This window comes from Pteronotus mesoamericanus, unplaced genomic scaffold (genome assembly GCF_021234165.1).
Source record: "Pteronotus mesoamericanus isolate MK-2021 breed Mesoamerican mustached bat unplaced genomic scaffold, CSHL_Meso_final scaffold_232, whole genome shotgun sequence".
Taxonomy (NCBI): Eukaryota; Metazoa; Chordata; class Mammalia; order Chiroptera; family Mormoopidae; genus Pteronotus; species Pteronotus mesoamericanus.
Genome location: NW_026555311.1, coordinates 29,206,675 through 29,226,364, shown reverse-complemented (window position 1 = coordinate 29,226,364; position 19,690 = coordinate 29,206,675). Strand labels below are relative to the sequence as shown.

Sequence of the window (19,690 nt, the reverse complement as noted above, 5' to 3'; positions counted from 1 at the left end):
TTCCTATGCTCTGGAACAGTCTGAAAAGGAGCATTGGAATTACTCCTTCTTTAAGGTTTTATTAGAATTCTCCTGTGAAACATCTGGGCCTGATACTACTGGGGGAGTTGCTTCTTTGGTAATTTTCTTTATTTCTTCTATGGAACTTGATCTATTTGAATTTTCTTTATGCAAGGTCATTTTTGGTAAATCATATTTCCCTAGTGTTTTCATTACTATGGTCACCTCTACATTCTACAATTTCTATTCGTATTCTCCACTGATCCAAGAATTGTTTGAGTTTAATATCCAAGTCAAAGAGCCTTAATTTTCAGTGCACTGTGATTTTTTGACACTATTTCTTCTTTATGAAATTTACTGAAGTTCTCTATGGGACTTATGTAGGTGTTTTTTGTGGCTGTTGCATGAAATCTAGAAAAAGGGGGTGCTCTGGCTGCTACACCCGAGTGGTGGCCTCTTGCCTTCTTCCCAGAACAACATGAGCTTCAGCACGCTCTCCAGCCTCTCCACAAATTACCAGACCCTGGATTCCATGCAGTCACCCAGCCACCAGTCCTGGCCGGCCAACAGTGTGGCCAGAGTCTAGGCAGGTGCTGGGGGCTTGGGATCCTGGAACTCTGTGTCCCATTCCACCAGCGTGCAAAGTGTCCAGGGCTCCGGGTGCCTGGCTGCGGGGATGGCCTGGGTCTACACAGCAAGGGGACATCCAGAGCGAGAAAGGAGCCTAGGCAATGCCTGAATGACTGCCTGGCCTACCTGAAGAGGGTGAGAAACCTGGAAGCTGATAACTGAAGACTGGAAAGCGAAATCCGGGGACACCTAGCGAAGAAGGGATCCTGGGTCAAGGACTGGGGGCATTATCTCAAGACCACTGAAACCTGAGGGCTGATATCTTTGCAAGTTCTATGGACAATGCCCATCTTGTGGCTGATGACTTCGGAGTCAAATATGAGATGGAGCTGGCCATGCACCATTCTCACCCTGTGGAGAATGACATCAATGGGTTCCGAATGGTCACTGATGACACCAATATCCCTCAGCTGCAGCTGGAGACAAAGATCAAGGCTCTCTAGGAGGACCTGGTCCTCAAGAAGAACTGCCAGGAGGACGTAAATGGTCTACAAAACCAGACTGCCAGCTTGGGTTGACCATGGACTTGAATGCCCCCAGATCTCAGGACCTCAGCTAGATCAAGGTGGACTTCCAGGCCCAGTATGATGAGCTAGCTTGGAAGAACGGAGAGGAGCTAGACTACGACTGGTCCCAGCAGATTGAGGAGAGCACCAGAGTGGTCACCTCACAGACTGCTGAGATACAGGAGCTGCGGAGATGACACTCATGAGCTGACACCACAGTCCTGTCCTTGGAGATCAACCTGGGCAAATTAGAAATGTGAAGACCAGTTTAGAGAACAGCCTGAGAGAGGTAGAGACATGCAATACCATGCAGATGGAGCAGCACAACAAGATCCTGCTGCACCTGGAGTCAGAGCTGTCCCACACTCTACCCAGGTGAGGGACAGCTCGAGGCCCAGGAGTACGAGGCCCTGCTGAACAGCAACGTCAAACTGGAGGCCGAGGTCACCATCTGTCACCACCTGCTGAACCAAACAGAGGACTTCGATCTTGGTGACACCCTGGACAACAGCAACTCCATGGAATCCACCCAAAAGACCACTGCCCACAGGACTCTGGACAGCAAAGTGGTATCTGAGGTCAACATCACCAAAGTTCTGAGGCAGTACGGCAACAGAAGTAGGGCCTGCCGAGGTGGGGAGGAGGCCAATAAAAAGTTCAGAGATCACTGAACACATTAAAAAAAAATGGTGATCTGTTTTCAGGGTCAAGTTCAATATTTAGTAATCAAATCAGCCCTATTACTTAGTTGTTTAGGTCTTCTCCATACTAATTTTTTTCCATTTCATCTGTCCTGGACGAACAATGCATTAAAAGTCTCCTACCACTAATGCATTTGTGCCTATTTCTCCGGAAAGCTCCTGAAACTTGCTTTATGAATGTTACTTTGTTATTTAATACATATTTATTTGGTAGACAGATATTCATAAATTTAAATATTCACTGTCAAATAAACATTTTAGCTTTATAAAGTGTTTTTCTCATTTTAAATAATGCCTTTAGACCTGATTTCCACTTTGTCTCATATTAAGATCTATACCCTACTTTCTTTTTCATTTGCATTTATGAGTACACTTTGGTCCTTTTCAACTTTTGAACCACTTTGTTTTTGCTGGTTGTCTTACACTTAAAAAAAAAAACAAAAACAAAAAGCTTTGCTTAGTGATCGCACAAAAAAGCTTTGCTTAGTTTTTCAATTTCAAAATCTTTCCAATACATTAGCTGCTAAGGCCATTTAAAATTTATTGAAATGACAGATATGGTCACTCTTAGTTCTATCTTATTTTGCTATGTTTGGTTTTGTACTTTAAAAATATACTTTCATTGTTGTCTATTTCATTTTTGTATATTTATAATTTTTTTGATAATTAGGACAATTTATACTTTTGTTCTAATATATAGTTCTGGCTTTATAACTATGATTTTAAATATTTTTATTTAATACCACTAATTATCTACAAAGTAGTTATGAGCACTAAAGAAATTAGCTTGTGTAAAATTAATGTCCCTCTTGCACTACACAGTTATAGTCAATAGTATTATCTCTCTCAGTGTTTACCTTTGTACTGTTAAATATACTCATACTTCTATGAACTGATTTGTCAGCTTTAAACGATGTCCTTTGACTCCTGGCCATTAAAAATGAGGCAATCCACATACTTATTCCACCTCCAATTTTCTTCCTACTGCCCTGTTCTCTTAATTATTTAAAGATTTTATTTATGTGGGGGTATAAGGGAGTTAAATGGGAATCAAAAAGCCCAATAAAAAAAGAAACAAAAAATTTTATTTATTTTTAGACAAAGGGGAAGGGAGAAAAAGAGGGAGAGAAACATCAATGTTTGAGAGAATCATCCATTGGTTACCCCTCGCATACCCCCAATGGGGGACCCTGGCCTGCAACCCAGGCCTGTGCCCTGACTGGGAATCGAACTGGCAACCCTTCTGTTTGCAGGACAATGCTCAGCTCACTGATCAACACCAGTCACGGCCAGTTCTCTTAATGTTTTAAAGTTTTATAACCAATTCCTACACTGTCAAACATTTAACATGTATGCTTTATTCTTTCTTCCTTATTCCCACTTTTTAGTCTTAAATTTTTGGTTAAATACACTCAATGCTCTCCAACAGTACTTTTGCCAGGTTCTTACTCATCTCTAGAGGTGAAGTTCATCCTCTACCAGGGTCCTTAAGATGACCTTAGACTAGCAATATGTCTTATGTCTTACAGGTTCCAATTGTTTATATACTTGAAGAACGCAATACCAATGATAAAATTAATGCACAGAAGGATTACATGCTAGCAAGCGGCAGAGCCAAGATTTATACTCAGAAGTTTAGCTCCAGAGTCCAAGCTCTTGTTGTTTCAACAAGTTCAGATATTCAATTTTAATCACAGACAAAATATTAACATTTGGAAGAAATGGTTAATGGCAGAGCAACTATGACACATAATGAAATTAAGAGAAAAAAGGTATTTTTGAAACTGTGCTGGGTTAGGCAAACTGGATTAGGAGGTTGAATTGTTCACGGTTAAAAGCCAAGGCCTCTAAATTCACCCTGCAATTTGAATATTGGCTCTGCTACTTATGATACCTTAGACACATTATTTAAACCTCTCAGAGCTCTAGTTTTTATATTTGTAAGATAGGGATAAGAGTGACTACCTCAAGGGATGTTGTGAGGTTTAAATGAAATAATGTATTTTATAGAGGGCTAAACACAGTGCCTTGCACATAGGTTACTAAGTGTTTTCATGTGCTAACTACTTTTTAAAATTATTACTATCATGAGATTAATCAGGAAGTCTACACGTGTAGTTTCCTAAGATTATTATAAAAAAAAGAAAAAAAAATCCCAAAATCCTAAAAAGTGAAAAAGAAGTTTATTTTCCTTCTATGAAATGCCTCCTTCTTCCTTTCAGCCAACTGTCAAGTTTAAGTTGCAGCGCCTTCATGAAAACTGTCCTAATGATCCAATCCACACTGATCTAAGTAACCTCTTAACTGTTTATATTTGTCTGTACCATACTTTAAGCATTTTATACCAAAGTGTTTATTCTATCTTATCAAAACTGTAACATTCTGTTAATACATAGTCTACATATTTTCCCACTGCCTTTTTACCAATAGTTTTATATGTCATCTTGTCACTAAGTACACAAATAATTTATTTTCTCAATTAAGTGTTACAATTTTTACCCTTTTGGAAATCAAAATTACTCAACACAAGGAAGTATGTCCACAGATATTTTTCTTCTTCTTAATGTTTATATTTAGGGAAATTCAAATAGACAAATGAGCTAGAAAGGCCAATTTCAGATACAGTTCATTTCATTCTTAAATTCTTATCTGTTTAAAAAAGTTCTTCTCATTTAAAAAATATTGGCAAGTATTGTTAGGGGAGAAAGAGGTTTTATAAAATGCCTTAAGCATAACTTTTAAAAATGAAAAAAAAATTACATGTATTTTAGAAACCCAACTGAAGCCCTAGCCAGGTAGCTAGGTTGGTTAGACCACTGTCCCAAAATGCCAGAACTGTGGATTCAATCCACAGTCAGGGCACATATAAGAATCAACCAATTAGTGAATGAACAGGTGGAAGAACAATGGACATCTTGACGTCAGTAGGTCTGATTGTCTCTCTCTCCCTCACCCCTTCCTATCCCTCTAAAATCAATAAATAAAAAGTTTTAAGAACCCAACTGAATAGAATTACAGTATCTTTAAAGAGCAAAGGTATTAACAAGGGCTACGTAATTCATGAGCATTTAGTTAATGTGTAACATTTACTAGAAGAGCAAGATGAATTCACAGTAACGTAATACGGTTGAACGGGGATTCAAAGCATTTATAAAAGTCTATTTTTATTTGTCTTAGTACTAGATGATACACCCAAAGAATACTATCCTGCACTGAACACAAGGTTTCAATGCTATAAGAAAAATAAATAAAAAATCACTATATTACAAAATGGGCTGCAACTACATCTTGTGGTCTGAGTCTAATTCAACCAGAGTACCATAATCCACCTAGTGTAATCATTCTCAAAACTACTAAGAATGCTATTGAAATACAGCTTCGTCTGGATGCATGTATATTTCCTTCTCATAGAAATGATCACTCATTGTTAAAACATGAAGAAGGTTTAGAGTAAACCATGTGTCCTTTCCAAGTGAGACTTGCTTTAAAAGCTTTGTGTAATTTTTTTCAATATTATATGTGATTAGAATTCACATCATGCAGACTTGTCTCACTCAAGACTATTTTACATGGAACGTAATCATTCTGCAAATATCAAAAGAAAGTTGTGAGGAGAGTGGCTTGTTCACAGAGGCCATCTACAGGATATTACCTATAGCACAGCAGTTAACAGTATGAAGCCTGGAGCCAATACTCTCAGTTTAAATCCCAGCTCCACCATGTCTTACCTCTGACTTGAGGCATGTAATCTTACTTACGTGTGTCTTGCCTACCCACTTGGTAAAATAAGTATAATACAAGTATCGACACCATAGGGTTGTGGAGAGAATTAAATGAGGTATTACACAGAATGCTGAGAAGAGTTTGTGGCAGGGAGTAAATAAATGCCCTTAATTGTGACCTATTACAAACATAAGAATCAAAATTTGTGTATCCCACCCTGGTCGGGTGGCTCAGTTAGTTGGAGCATCATCCCTACACCAAAAGGTTGTAGCTTTGATCCTTGGTCAGGGTATATACCTAGGATGAGGTTTCCATCCCCAGCCGGGGTGCATGTGGAAAGCAACTTACCCATGTTTCTCCCTCACACTGATGTTTCTGTCTCCCTCTCTCTCCAATAAATATATCCTTAGGTGAGGATTAAGAATAAAACAAAATAAAATGTTTATCCCAGTGAATGTTCACAAATACATCTACTGAAGAAAATTTATGTTCGACTAGAACGCTTATTTTTTAAAAATAACTGCATGCATTTAAGTAGGAACTTTTTTCTTTCTGCTCATTCTCTTTTTCTTCAAGTTTTTTAGACAGAGAAACATCAATTTGTTGTTCCACCAGTTTATGCAGTCCCTGGTTGATTCTTGTATGTGCCCTGACTGGGGATCAAACCCACAGCCTTAGTGTACCAGGATGATGCTCTAACCAACTGAGCTACACAGCAGGGCTCTGCTCATTTTCCAAATGATAGCAAATTTTGTGAAACAATACTGAAGCACCAACCTTACAATGCGGCACAGAGAGGGGACCTAGATCACAGAAAGTAAAAAGCGTAGACGCCAACAGAATTGGAAACTTTGACTCCCACACCAGAAATGCAATCCCTAGCTCACACTGCCTTTAGTGAAAATACCCATCTTGTGTGGGTAAAATATCTCATTATGGATGGGCACATTTGTTCTACAGAATTTATTTGGTATTATCAATATTCTAGGCTCATCTCACCCAACCAAAACCAAAGAAGCAACTGTGCACTAATTATCAAACTAAAGAGTGTCCTACTTACCTGGAGTCTGATAAATGAAAACTTTTTGAGCTGAAATTAACCTACTTAAGAATGACAACACTTCTAAACACAATGGAAAAGACAATTTAATAATATCACCTTACATGAGTGTTTAACTTGGGACTGGTAAACCTCATGAAATTGTATAGAAAATCCTATATGTGTGTGCTTTTTTTCTGGGCAATGACCCAGTATTTTCATCAGACTCTCAAAAGAGAGCAGAACCCCAGTAGGTTAAGAATCACTTTCCTTTACAGTTTACAAATTTCTTTCTATTCTCACGTTATTAGTTTCAGAAAAAAAACGTACTTACACAAAATTTAGAGTATAATTCTATATACACTCCAAATCTCATATAAGTTCTTACAGTCTGCAAACCTTTCCCAGAGCTGTGATTAAGGGACAATGAGAAACAAGCAGCACAAAAGAATCACCGACAAGAGGAGTAAACTTTCCTGGCCAACTCTAGAACTGGTATGCACAGAAAACGCTGGATAGGATAATACAAGGAGGAGTCTCTCATTATCAATTAAATACAGTTACAGTTGCCAACAAAGACAATCATATTTCAGTTTTCTATACTTAGATAAGGCAGTTTAGAAAAAATATTTCCACCACACGCCATCGTTCACATACGTAAAATCAGTTCCTTGAGCAAAACAGGAAAGTTTATAACGCCCACAAGCCCAGGTAATACTTTGATTTAGTTTACACCTGTCCCGTAACTTAATATCGTACGATTTATTAGCAAAAACGTACAGCATTTATAAAACCTCCTCCGAGGAATAGGCTGCGATTGGAGACCGCTGCCCATAAAATAAACCAATACTGGTTGAATGACAGTAGTCTTCAGTTAAAACCTACCAACCTTCCAATCTGGCAATAGCTAAAATACAAATAAAAATATTCTAACCTAACCAAAGAAATCCTGAGGTCTGTTTCCTTCCCTCGCCCTTGGGGACCGCACCTCTTTGTGCACAAGGGTTTGAAGGTGTCTTAACCTCAGACCGCAGTTACCCGCCTTGGCAGAATACCCTGTCGCAAGCCTCAGGGAAACTCCTGATCAGCAGTGAAAACGACGGCGAATGTGAACCGGCAGGATCTACGAAACAGCCGTCATGCCGGGCGTTGTCCAGCCGGGCCCGAAACCAAGACCAGGGGCGCGCCGCCACCGGAGACCGGGCCTCAGGGTGGCGTGGACCAGCGGAGACCGAGGCTGGGATCACAGCTTTGGCCCATGCTCTATATTAAGGTCCAAGGGCTGCTGAAGAGGGAAAGAGGGAAAAGGGTAGACACACCTGGCAGGGACCCTAGGCGACAGGTTCGTGCGTTAGCGCGGCTCCCGTCAGACTCTCCGAACATTCGCCACCGCCCCTCCTCCCGGCTCAGAGCCACCTCCACGTTCCGCTTCAACGTGGCAGCCGCAACCCCGCCCAACCAGCCGGCGAGCTTCCGGGAACGAAGCCTGGCCCCGCCCACACCAGCGCCTAACCCGCCACGGCATTTCCGGTACCGGAAGCAGGTCTAGGCAAAGAGCGTTGAAGAGGGAGGGGCACTCACTTCCGAGTCTTGCGCGCGTGCGTGAGTCGAGGGACTCTTTCTGACTGGGAGAAGGGACGGCGTTGTTGCCTTGGCCGAATGTGCGAGAAAGAAAAGTCCTACTGAACTTACTCGTCTGCCAAAGAACAACAGGGACTCCGCCGAAACGCCACGTAGTACTAGTCCTGAGAAGTCAACAGCCCCGGTGACATTGCCCACACCAGACAAACCACTTAAAAATCGGGCTACAAAGGCCCTTAATGGCAGTGACAGTAATTTGTGACCTAGTTCTTAAAATTGCTTAGTTGGTTCTTTCGTATTGCATTTCGGGAACGTTAAAACCATAGGACCTGGTCACACCCAAAGGCTGTTGTGGACATACTTGATTTCTTACTCCAAAGAGCCATTATGGGTAAGGTATACCATTACTAGCCTACAGTATGATTTGAGATCTATTAGCGTTTGCCCCCAGTTACTGAAACTTTATTAGTTTAATGAGAGCCTGGCATCTAACTACTGTGTAGCCTGGGTGTTGTTCCTAGATGAGAGGGAAATTATTTCCAGTGAGGAAAGTAAACCCAGAGGAAAATCACTTGCTCTCATCCCAGAACCTAGCTTCAACCAGTTCTCCCAACTTCTAGACCAGTTCTCTTGCTATCAGGGACCAGTCAACTGTCTCATTCCGAAAGTGCTAAGTGCCTTCCCTGGAAGTAATGTTTCTCATCCTTGTGCACAAAAAGTAAAATATGGCTCACAAATGTCACAAATGTCCAAATGTGTAGAGAATTTGTTAGTTTGAGCCAAACTGATGACATATGCCTGGGAGCAAGATCTCAAATGCTCCAGAGAGTAAGCTTTGCAACTTTTTGAAAATGTATTTGAAATTAAAAAGGGAAGAAAATAAGCAGATGGGGAGGTGGATTACAAGATAGTTAAGATTATGTGCTGTCTTGAAGGTGGTTAAGGATTTTTTTAAAAAAATCTCCACCCAAGGACATGCTTATTGAATTTAAATTTAGAGAGAGAAGGGAGGGAGAGAGATGGAAAGATCCATGTGGACAGTTGTCAGGGACAGAATCCACTTATGGGATGCTGCTCCGACCACCTCACTCTGGCCAGGACCGGTTAAGGCTCAAGATAAAGGTATGTTAACCATGCTCTGACCGGTGTGGCTTAGTTGGCTGGGCATCGTCCTGCAGAGCAAAAGGCCACCGAATCAGTGAACTGGCTGAGCTCAAGTTCCTGTGCCATGGCTGCATGGGCAATGGAAGTTGGAGTGTGGGCTGAGCAACCTCAACCTCTCCTCACGGATGCTCCAGCTAAAGGTGATGGATCCTGAGCGCACCAAAGTGCTGGCTTCCCTGTGAAGCCAAGACTTTGAAGCTGACACAGCCAGCCAACTCACACGGGAAGAGCAACACTTGAGTGCTGCATTTGACATCCAATGTAATCTGTGACCACCTGGGGAAGGGCTGGAGAAGACCGACTCTCAACCTGCTGTCTGACACCAAGATCAGTGTTATCCAAGTGGCATGGACAAACAGCCGAGGTAGTTGCTGAGAGCCTGGAACACCAAGGAGAGGGATGCCCTGGGACTGGAGGCTGAACCTGGTGGTAGACCTCATGGGGGATCAGCAGGCCTGGGCCCTCCAGGGCGAAGATGCAAAGTGTTAGCTGCACTGTGTGTGCCTAGTATCATGGAACTGAGAAGCACCCACCTCTGGAGCCTCCTGACGATCCAGTTGCTCTTCTCTGCGGGACTGAGGGTATCTGCACAGTCTGAACTTCGGTTACTGCCGCTGAGGTTGACCAAGTGTCTTCCATGTGCCAGTGCTATTAAGACCTAGCAGTGAGCCCAGATGAGGGACCCCAGCGCTGGCGGAGCCACAGACTGGCTGCTCCATTGAAGCTAGCATTTACAGAGCTCTCAGTCTGCACCAGGCAGGGCTTTGGGCACTATACAAGCTACTTCCGTGTAAGAGAGACTCTGGTGTCTCCATTCAATGGGTCCCTTGAGGAGGAAGTTTGGGAACCAACACATAGAAAACATCTGTCAAGTTAGTGGTTTTTACTATTATGATTCTACAGGTGAGGAAATGACCACAGGGCTGAGACACTGAAGTCAAATTGGGATAGCAACAGAAGAGCTATCTGGCTCCAGAGCCCACACTTGGCAACCACTGGGTCATTCTGCCAGCGCTAGGCGTTGAAGCCATCAGTGTAGGTCTGTATACGAGGGCAGGTCTTGTGGGTAAGAGACACAGTGACCTAGACTTTAGGAAGCCTACTGTACCCATTGTCCAGCCCTTGGCCCTTGAGTGAATGGACTCTCCTAAGGTTTGCAAAGTAGGGACAGTAAGTTTGTGTGGATCGACTGAGGTAACGCCTGCTAAGGGCTCAGAAGTGACAGGCAGTCATTGCTCTTGAAATGTTAGTTCTTGGAGTATGATTCCTGTGATCCCAGGTTGTTACTCTTTTGTATTAAAATAACTTTTTAAAAAATGACTTTATTTTTAGAGAGGGGAATGGAGAGGGAGAGAAACATTAATGTTGGTTGCCTCTCATGCGCTGCCTACTGGGACCTGGCCTGCAACCTAGGCATGTGCCCTAAACTGGGAAACGGACCAGCGACCCTGTGATTCTCAGGCTGACGCTCAGTCCTCTGAGCCACACAAGCCAGGGCTAAATCACCTTCTGATAACAAAATTGGCAAGGCAGCTGGATCCTATCATTTAAAAACCTTCTTCCTGCTTCTAATTGAAGCAGATGGCTTTACAGTTCAAAAACAATCACATGGTACAACTACGTGTTCCTCTTATATATGCCAAATTACAAAATTTCCCATCCCCACCCACTTTTGTAAGGCCCTGTGAGCTAAGCATCGTAAACACAAAAATTTCTCTGAGCAAAAGAAACGTATTTCACGGTATGAGAAAATTACATGAAATTGAAATTTCAGTGCCCATGAAGTCTTAGCTAACTTTGTATTAGTAAACAGAAACTTCATGTAAGATGTAGTTGAGGGCCTGTAGGGGGAGCTCTTGATCCCTACCACTGGTCCACCTCCCCAAACAGGAAGAGGTACTGTCCAAGGCACTACTCTGGCAAGGAATGAGATGTCTTCCCCAGAAGACAGCCAATAAAAACTCATTGCTCTGCAACCTCGGTTTTCTCCAAAGAACAGGTTACAACAGCCCCACCGAACGCCCCCTCCCCTTCTTCCTCACCTGTTCTCTGGATTTGTGCTTGGTTCACCATTAGACCAAATGTCCCAAACCGGAATTCTTTGTTCCAGAATAAACTCACTTTGCTGGAGAAATACCTTACTCTTTAAGGTCAGCAGAACACAGCCACGTTCGATGCCCTATGGCCGCTTCTGTGCTATAAATAAGGACAAACCTGGGCAGCCGCTAGACACTACAATGGCCCGCAGAACCTAAAGTACTTAATATATGGCCCGTTATAGGAAAAGTTTGCTAAACCCTGTTCTGTTCAACAGGATTCGGCCTAAAGGTGGATTAATACCCAAAGTAAAAAATGAGACACTTAAGTATTATATTTCATTTTAAGTTGTTTCAATGCCTTGATATAGGATAAAAACGCAAAATGTCAACTATATGAAAAATGTCCACTGTAATTGGTTCTGGTAAGGCCCAGATATAGCCATTTTTTCATATGTATTTATATTGGTGGACTATAAAGGCTCCCTAACAAAGGTGTGCAATCTTAATCTACGATTACTCTGTGACCTTATAATTTGTCAAAACATTAAGCTCTCTTGGTTATAACGTAAAAAGAAAGGAAAATATTTAAAACAGTAGAAACAATGAGAATTACTGTTTTATTTCTTTAGGAGCATCCTTTCTATGCCATGGCAGGTTTGGACCAGCTTCTGAAGTTTTATTTGTGCTTTCAACAACAGAAAAATCTGAGGGTTTCTTTAGTGAAGTTTTTCATCTCCATCACTTCCTCGGAGACACAGTCATCCTTCACATCACAGCCACTTTCCTCACTAAGTTCCTCTGGCTGCATATCCAGCACTACTTCTTCAATTTCTGAGCGTCATCTCCATCTTCTAGAGCTCCATTTATGTTCCATCCACATCGTGCAGTCTTTTGCACAGTAGTCTTGTACTACTGTCTGTAATTCTTGGACTCTGGGTGCAAATGTCACAGTAGCGTCCTTAACCTGAGCTTGCAGTTTCACCAGATGGTTTAACGTTAATGAATTCACGCAGACTTCTGAAACGATACAAGCAGCCTTTACTGGCAATAAAATGTCCTGTTTGTCTCCTTGTAATTACTTACCATCTCCTTCAGTGCAGCACTAAGATACTTTGGCCTGAATGCTAATGAAACTGATTGGGGTTTGTTTTTCATTACAGCCCTGGATCTAAAGGAGAAGTAAAGGCTCCAACTCAACTACAAGGGCCTTTTCTTCCAAGTGCAACTTAAACTGAAAGAGGCTGAAGCATCTTTACCTTATTTTTTTATATGCATCAGGCTTTTAAAATATGGTTTGTACTGTAGCTTCATGTAGGCCTAGGTCTCGCCTTGTCTTCGCTATCACCATTTCCAAATCTAGCCACATTCAATTTCAAGTCCAGCGTTGTCACTTTTTGTTTCCTTACTGTTGTCCTCTTTGTTGACCAATTCCCTCTTCTGATCGTCCATTTTTATAAAATGTCAACTAGGTTTATCACTGGAAGACAAGAAAACAACACAACCATTCTTCACTATCTGCATTGAATGACCGACCACCAACAGACTTTGAAAAGAGTGATGCAACTGGTTTCCGACCATGACGCGCATCTTTTATTCACATAAAGACTTATGGAATAAAGAGTGTGCCGCCAAGTTCACGCAACAATTCAGTTAATATTGTCGTGACTGAATTTCAACCATGTTTTTGGGGGCTGGTGTTCTTTTGTTAGCTGTGAAAAATGCGTGTCGGAAGGGTGCAAAGTAAGACCTACCTGTATCTAAAAAGAAAAACTTGTATTAGTTCAGTCGATCTTTAATCCAATTTACTTAACTACTAGCCAAGCCTAATCTTAGATTACATAAAAACTAAAGCTTCTCAAAGGAGTTCTAGTTCTTAAAGGAATGCTAGTTCCAAGACTGAATTACTCATTGTAGCTAGAAGAATGTTTGGAGGTAATGTAACAGAGAATCCTTCAAGTTAGGATTTGGGGACAGTCCCAAGATATTTTCCTTGACAACTGAGGCCCCTTCGCTCATGTAAATAATCTTGAGGTTTGCAAAAAACCACTGTTGTCCAGACTGTAAAACGTTATAATCATCACAAGGCACAAGATCACGTGTGTTTACAACTTACTCCATAGGAACTGGTACCATGTTTACATGTAAAACAGGAGCACTCATCATTAATGTTGTTTTAGTTTTGATCTTGAATTTCATCTTAGCCATAAAGGCTGAAAGGTGATCAGTTTTGTTTTGAATTCATTTTTTCTTAAATCTTTTCATTAAGGGCCATAAACAAAGTTTCCATCAACCTTTAAGAGGAAATTGAATAGTCACAAAAATTTCACCCCTTTATATTCCTCAGTTTTAAAAACCCCTAAGAGAACATGCCTCATTAATAACAGATTAACCTGGTATTAGATTTGAGATTCCCAGCTTCCAAACTCCTGCCTATTTTACTATTCTTGAACAATGCTTAAGTCGTAGGATGCTCACCCACTGGCCTGTCAAGGAGTACTTATAAAATAGCCAGTAGTGCAGCAAATATAAACCCCGGAACATACGATCACTGCGAATTTCAGGAGCTGAAAGAATTGTGTCACCATTTTTAAGAAAAGACGACTACCGTTAAAAGTTCTGACCCCCCACCCAAACCAATGGCCTGATCTTAAACTAATCTATGAATTCAGAAAATACATTATCTTTGAAATGCTTATTTTTGAAAGCTGAATTAAGGACGAATATTTTAATTGCGTACAATGTCCAAATTGTTCTTAAATGTCAATATTTTTTGCTCAAATTTTTTAATGTTTCATCCAAATTATAAACTTCTTACCTCATTACATAAGTCTTTGAATTCTTGATCAGATAAAGCAGACAAATGTTTTTCAAGAAAAACACCCTTCAGTTTTATTCCTAAAAGAAAAAAATGTACAGGTAAATCAATGTACAAAAACTACATACCTGTTATAAACCTCACAATTTTCACTTTCCATATGTCCTCATCCACATACTTTAATCACAACAAGTCATGATGTGAACAGCAGTGGAAAAAGTTTAATCATTGGACATTTATACTTTCTTATTTTCAAATTACGTTCTCATCCGAACGTTCTCATTGCTTAGCTATTTTTTAAAAACACATAATACATGCACATTTCTATACATTTTAGGTCTCTCATGTAGAATAGAGAAGAGCTCCAGTTTCACTGTGACTGGAAAAAACCCACAGCAAAGATAATTTCAAGTGTATCATCCATCCACTTTGCACAGATTGCTTTATGTAAACTTGCAGGTATACTCTAACCATCATGCCTGACATGGAAAGGATAATCATACCTGAGTACATTACACAGCTGGCTATGCCTTGCTTTACATGTAATGTTTTTATTATTAGACAAGGTTTCCAATGATCAACAGTTTTAAAACTTTAAAAGAAAAGGAGGAGGGCCCTGACCGGTGTGGCTCAAATTAGCTGGGCGCCCCTCTGCAAAGCAAAGGTTGCCGATTCCATTCCTGCCTGGTCACGGCACGTACCTAGGCTGCAGATTTAATCCCCGGAGAGGACATGTATGGGACGCAACAGATTGATATTTCTCTTTCTCTCTCCCACAAATCAGCAAACATGTCCTCGGGTAAAGATGAAAAAACAAACAAAACCCCAGACCTGCCAAGTGAGTTTGAAAGCAGATGTCCCTCTCCCACCACCATTAAGCGTTTGTTATTTTAAACTACTGAGCTTTGGGTAATCTGTTACACCGCGATACATAAGTAATCCAGAGGGCCACAATGCATATCCTAAAAATGTTAAAACGTACAACCTATGAATTAGATGAAAAGGTCTAAAATCCAGAATTGTCTTTACTTTTGGTTAGCAGTAATTTCAAAACTCCAAGGCTTTCTGAAGGAAAAAACCAAAAACGAAAAAACAAAAAACCCACAAAGAACCAGAGAACTAAAGGGATGAAAAACTCAGCAAGAATATGAATCAGTTACTAGAAATACACTTTATTATATCAGGACAACAAAAACCGGTTTCACCTTTATAAATGCTTTTTTTTTTTTTTAACTTGGACATTCCTTCATTTCCAACTCACTGCTATTGTTCCAGGAATACTTACTCTATTTAAGACAGAAAGAGACACTACCTCCCCTGCATATTTCATGTCATTTTCCAAGACCCAGGAACCCTTTTCTGACATCTCCGAGAGTGTGATTCCTAAAAAGAGATGTTTTCTTTTAAATTACTTTGTGTAATAGCCAATGCCTTTTGCAAATAACACCTTTAAAATAGCTTACATATGCTCACTAACATATTCAGTAATCACAACAGTTCATTATGTGAACAGCAGTGAAAAGGTTTAATCACTGGATATGAAGTTATTGGAAAAAGCAAGGTTATCGGAGGGAGCAAAGATATACTCAATCAAAATGACAACTTCAGTGTCATCAGTAAACCAATAAAAAATAGTAACAAAAATCATGCAGAACTGACAAACAAATATAAATAAATACAACTCAACTAAAAAATAAATTCCGTTTATAAGGGAGCACATATTTCTCTATCCAGAAGCACACTAACGATACCTATGGCAGTGACCCCTTGTGGCTTCCCCGGAAGTTACTTCTTTTCAGTTAAGCAGTCTACAACGTTTGAGTAAAATCTCTTCTGCAGTATTAAGAACGCATCAGAATAATGAGAGAGCCACTGTTTCACCTTTCCTAAGAGAACCTCAACATCTGGAATCGAATTAAGCAGAAAAAGAAAAAAAGCCATCTTTTTCTCTGTACTCTGATGCCCACTGGAAGCACCTTTACTTTCACTCTATCTTAAAAAGATGAAAAATGAGTGCCTGCACTCCTGAGTCCCTCCCCAGCCACACCCACCCCTCCTTAGGTTGTCAGCAGGTTACCTCCTCCTGAACACATTTTAACAGCAGCCCTTTGGCCCAGAGTTCCACCTCCATCTGTAAAATAGGGCCCCCCCCAGCCTTATTCTTTTAATACATCCCATGGCAGTATCCACTTCAAGTTACCTTTAATGGGGTAGGAGCGCGAAAGACTGCTTCGCCATGCTACTCACTACTTATTTTCAAGATTATCAGATTGCATAGGTTTTCCCCACAGACCCTGCTTCTTTGAAATGGACAATTTGTTGAACTCGAGGTTTTTGCAGGAGCACATATGACACCTACCTGTGTGCCAGGAACTGAAAAGACAAATTCACCTTAGACGTTGTCTCTGCCCTCAAGGAGCATCCTCTAGCAGGTTCCTTAGAAACCCTTGAGTGCTTAAAAATAGGGCAACCACCACAATGAGCTCCCACTTGACACCTGGGAGATGTAGAGAAATTGGAACTCTCACCCACTGCTAGTGGCAATGTAAAATGGTGCCGACACTGAAAAAAGTTTGACTTTCCTCAAGAGGTTAGACAGAAGGAGTTAGCATATGACCCAGCAATTTGACCCGTAGGTATAGACTCATGAGAAAAAAAAGATCCAGCCCCAACTGGTGTGGCTCAGTGGACTGAGCCCTAGCCTGCGACCCAAAAGGTTGCTGGCTCCATTCCCAGTCAGGGCACATGCCTCTGTTGTGGGCCAGGTCACCAGCTGGGGGCATGTGAGAGGCAACTGATGGGTGCTCCTCTCGCACAGATGTGTGTCTCCTTTTCACTCTCCCTTCCCGCTCTCTAAATCAATCAGTCCAGGTCCTACTCTTTGCACACCTTACAGCCAAGCAAGCTCATTCTGCATGGATCAATTCTCCCCCGATGTGACTTTTAAGAAAGCTACATGACCAAAAGCTCTGTTAATTTCAAATACGATATAAGCATACTATAATTGAAAGTAGACGTGAAGAATAATACCTTGAGCTGATGAGTCTCTTGGCTGGAATCTGGACAAAGCAAACAAAAAGGGGGAAAAGAAGCAATCCTGTTTGGAAATGTTGCAATCATTCTTGCGAGGCTTGCAAGCTAGAGAAGGAAATAAAAAAGTAACACATATTTCTATTAAGCAGGAAATAAATAAGCCACTGAATACGCTAAGGAGCTCTTCCAAGACACAAAACAAATTATGCCCTAATTGGCCCCATTTTGTTTTTCTATGAAAGCTGAAATTTCATACCGTAAACGTCAAGACATCGTTCTAAGATCATCTCGCTCCCGAAAGCCTTCTACGATGCCCCACTCCTTCAACAAAACCCTTCTCTCTTGCCCCTCCTAATGCTTCTATTGACGAGTCCCCACTGGACCCTGAGCTTACCAAAAGCCCCAAGGGCCTTACCTTAGTTCGTTCTTAAGTCCCACATTGTTCGAGTCTTGCAAAAAAAAACCCAAAAAACTGTTCGACGCCTTCTTCTATTCGACTCATTCATGCTCCTTTGGGGTCACATACCTATACTCGACCACACCAACAACCCCTACATTATCTCCGCATTAGGAAACTGCCAAGTAAAACAAAGAAAAAAAGGACATCCCTCCTGGTAAATTTACTTGGCCCAATTTGTCTTCAGTACTTCTAGGGCACACGCGTATATCCCTCTCCCTATCCCTTCTTTCCGTCATACCCTCCATTCCCTTTCAGAGCGCGCAGCCGGAGACCCATCGGCATGGCCCTGAACTCGCCTCAACGTTCGTCCTGCCTCTGCGCTTCGCATCCTCCGGCTTGGCCTCGCAAGCGGAGCGATGGCACTGGATTTAGCCACAGCGGGCGAAAACAGCACAAGCCAGCTAGGCCAAAACCCCCAACCATCCCCGAGCCGACCGGGAGGAGCGATCGAGCGCGCTCGGCTTGGTGAGTGCCCCTGGCCTTTCCGATTGGCTGCTGAGACATGACGTGGCCTGTGATTGGCCACGGCGTCCAGCCCAGCACCCACAGGAAGAAAGGGTGAGAGCCCTGCGCCTTCTGAGCCCGCCTTCCCGGCAAATAAAGGTCGCGGAGGCGGAGCGGGCCGAGCTAAGTTAATCGTGGTTTGTGCTACCCCGGGAAGCTGGGAAGTGGAGCCCCACGTAGCAGGACGGCCGGAGTTTGCTCGGCAGTGGGCTGCAGCACCCGGCACACTGTGCTGAGCCGCAAGCGCGGCTCCTCTTTCCGCCAGTGCGAGAGAGCAGCCTCGGAGCTGCATTAAACCCCAGCACCGCCTAGCGGGCCAGGGTGGGGCGGAGCCGGGCCGGACAGTGGCTCGCGCGGAGGACGTGCTGTGCTCGACTCGCGTAACGTGGGGCGGGGGAAGGAAACTGGGGAACTTGGAGGGTTAAGGTCGTTCCGGCTTTCCCAGATCAGTGGTTACCTCCAAATTGCCGATAACTTTCTCATTGCCTGCCGCTTGCCTGTGGCTTTCTGTGATAGTTATTCGGAAGGAATTCTGCTTCCTTTCTTATTATTTAACGTGAGGAGAAGGGAAAGGAGGGAAATCTGGGAGAATTTGGGGTTGAAGGCGTGCGCTTCCACTTAGAGTGCGTGGGTTGCTCTTGAGCCTGAGTGCAGATCAGGTTTCACCAGTCCTGCGGAGTTCCACGGGCCTGTCGTATTCTGTCTGGATCTGGTCATTGGCTAGGAAGTTTCCTATAGTTTAGGTCAAGAGGAGGGCAGATCTTCAGACCAATCTAGTTTGGACCCACGCTTGTGGTGGAGGATGGTGGATAGGTCATTAAAATCAATGTTCAAGGCAAAATGGGAAATGGAGACGTGGGTAAATATCCTCATAGACAGCAAGAAATGCACTTTAAAAAGAGGTAGCCTATGAAGGTAATGTGAGATGTGGAGTTAAGCTATTGACAGAGCGCTATTAGAAGATCAAAAGGAGGTTTATGGGCGTGGGGGTAACTGAGTTGGATCTTGAACCTTACCTAGATTGGGCGATGGGGTGGGAGGAAGAAAGCACTTCAATAGGAAAAGCATGGGAAAATGTAAAGGGATGGAAAGTGCAGATAAAAGATACAAGAGTGGAAAAAGTAGCTTGGAAACAAATTATTTTTAAAAATTAAAAGGTCAGGTCATCGAGTTTCAAGACCGTGTACGATAGGCTTTTTGTAGTCACTGTTTTGTTTTTTTAAATAGGCTCATTCGTCCACGTAAGCTGCTATAATTGTATCCTTTCCATTTCCCTCTGGGATTTTTCCCCATCGAGTACGCTGCCTTCTCTACGGACAGCTTGCCTCAACTCAGTGAGCATGCTTGCATTTCAGCCCTCCTACTCCCGCCCTGAAAGCAGAGCATTCCTATGAAACTTCAGAAGCTGAAATGGCATAAAAAGAACAGGAAGTTTGCGTTCAGAAAGTTCGCATTACACCATTTCACTTTTACGGGAGATCTACATTAGCACCTG

The 19,690-nt window shown here is 42.2% G+C and overlaps 1 protein-coding gene across 1 annotated transcript; it reads right to left on the bottom strand.

The window, feature by feature from the left end:
• Positions 1-11,873: 11,873 nt before the first annotated feature.
• On the bottom strand, positions 11,874-18,487 carry LOC129085405 (uncharacterized). The gene is made up of 4 exons (XM_054591812.1): positions 17,930-18,487; positions 17,229-17,336; positions 14,199-14,278; positions 11,874-12,860 (listed from the first exon to the last, which is right to left on the bottom strand). Exons 1-3 carry the CDS (start codon positions 18,485-18,487, stop codon positions 14,273-14,275), a joined length of 672 nt encoding a protein of 223 aa, XP_054447787.1. The 3' UTR covers positions 11,874-12,860; positions 14,199-14,272.
• Positions 18,488-19,690: the final 1,203 nt, after the last annotated feature.

Bases quoted from the DNA above. Each gene is read 5' to 3' on its own strand.
- LOC129085405 (XM_054591812.1), bottom strand. From the start codon at position 18,487: ATGCAGCTCCGAGGCTGCTCTCTCGCACTGGCGGAAAGAGGAGCCGCG. The intron at 17,337-17,929 runs GTATGACGGAAA...TTCCTTCTCTAG, and splicing joins GCTCTGAAAGGGAATGGAGG to CTTGCAAGCCTCGCAAGAAT.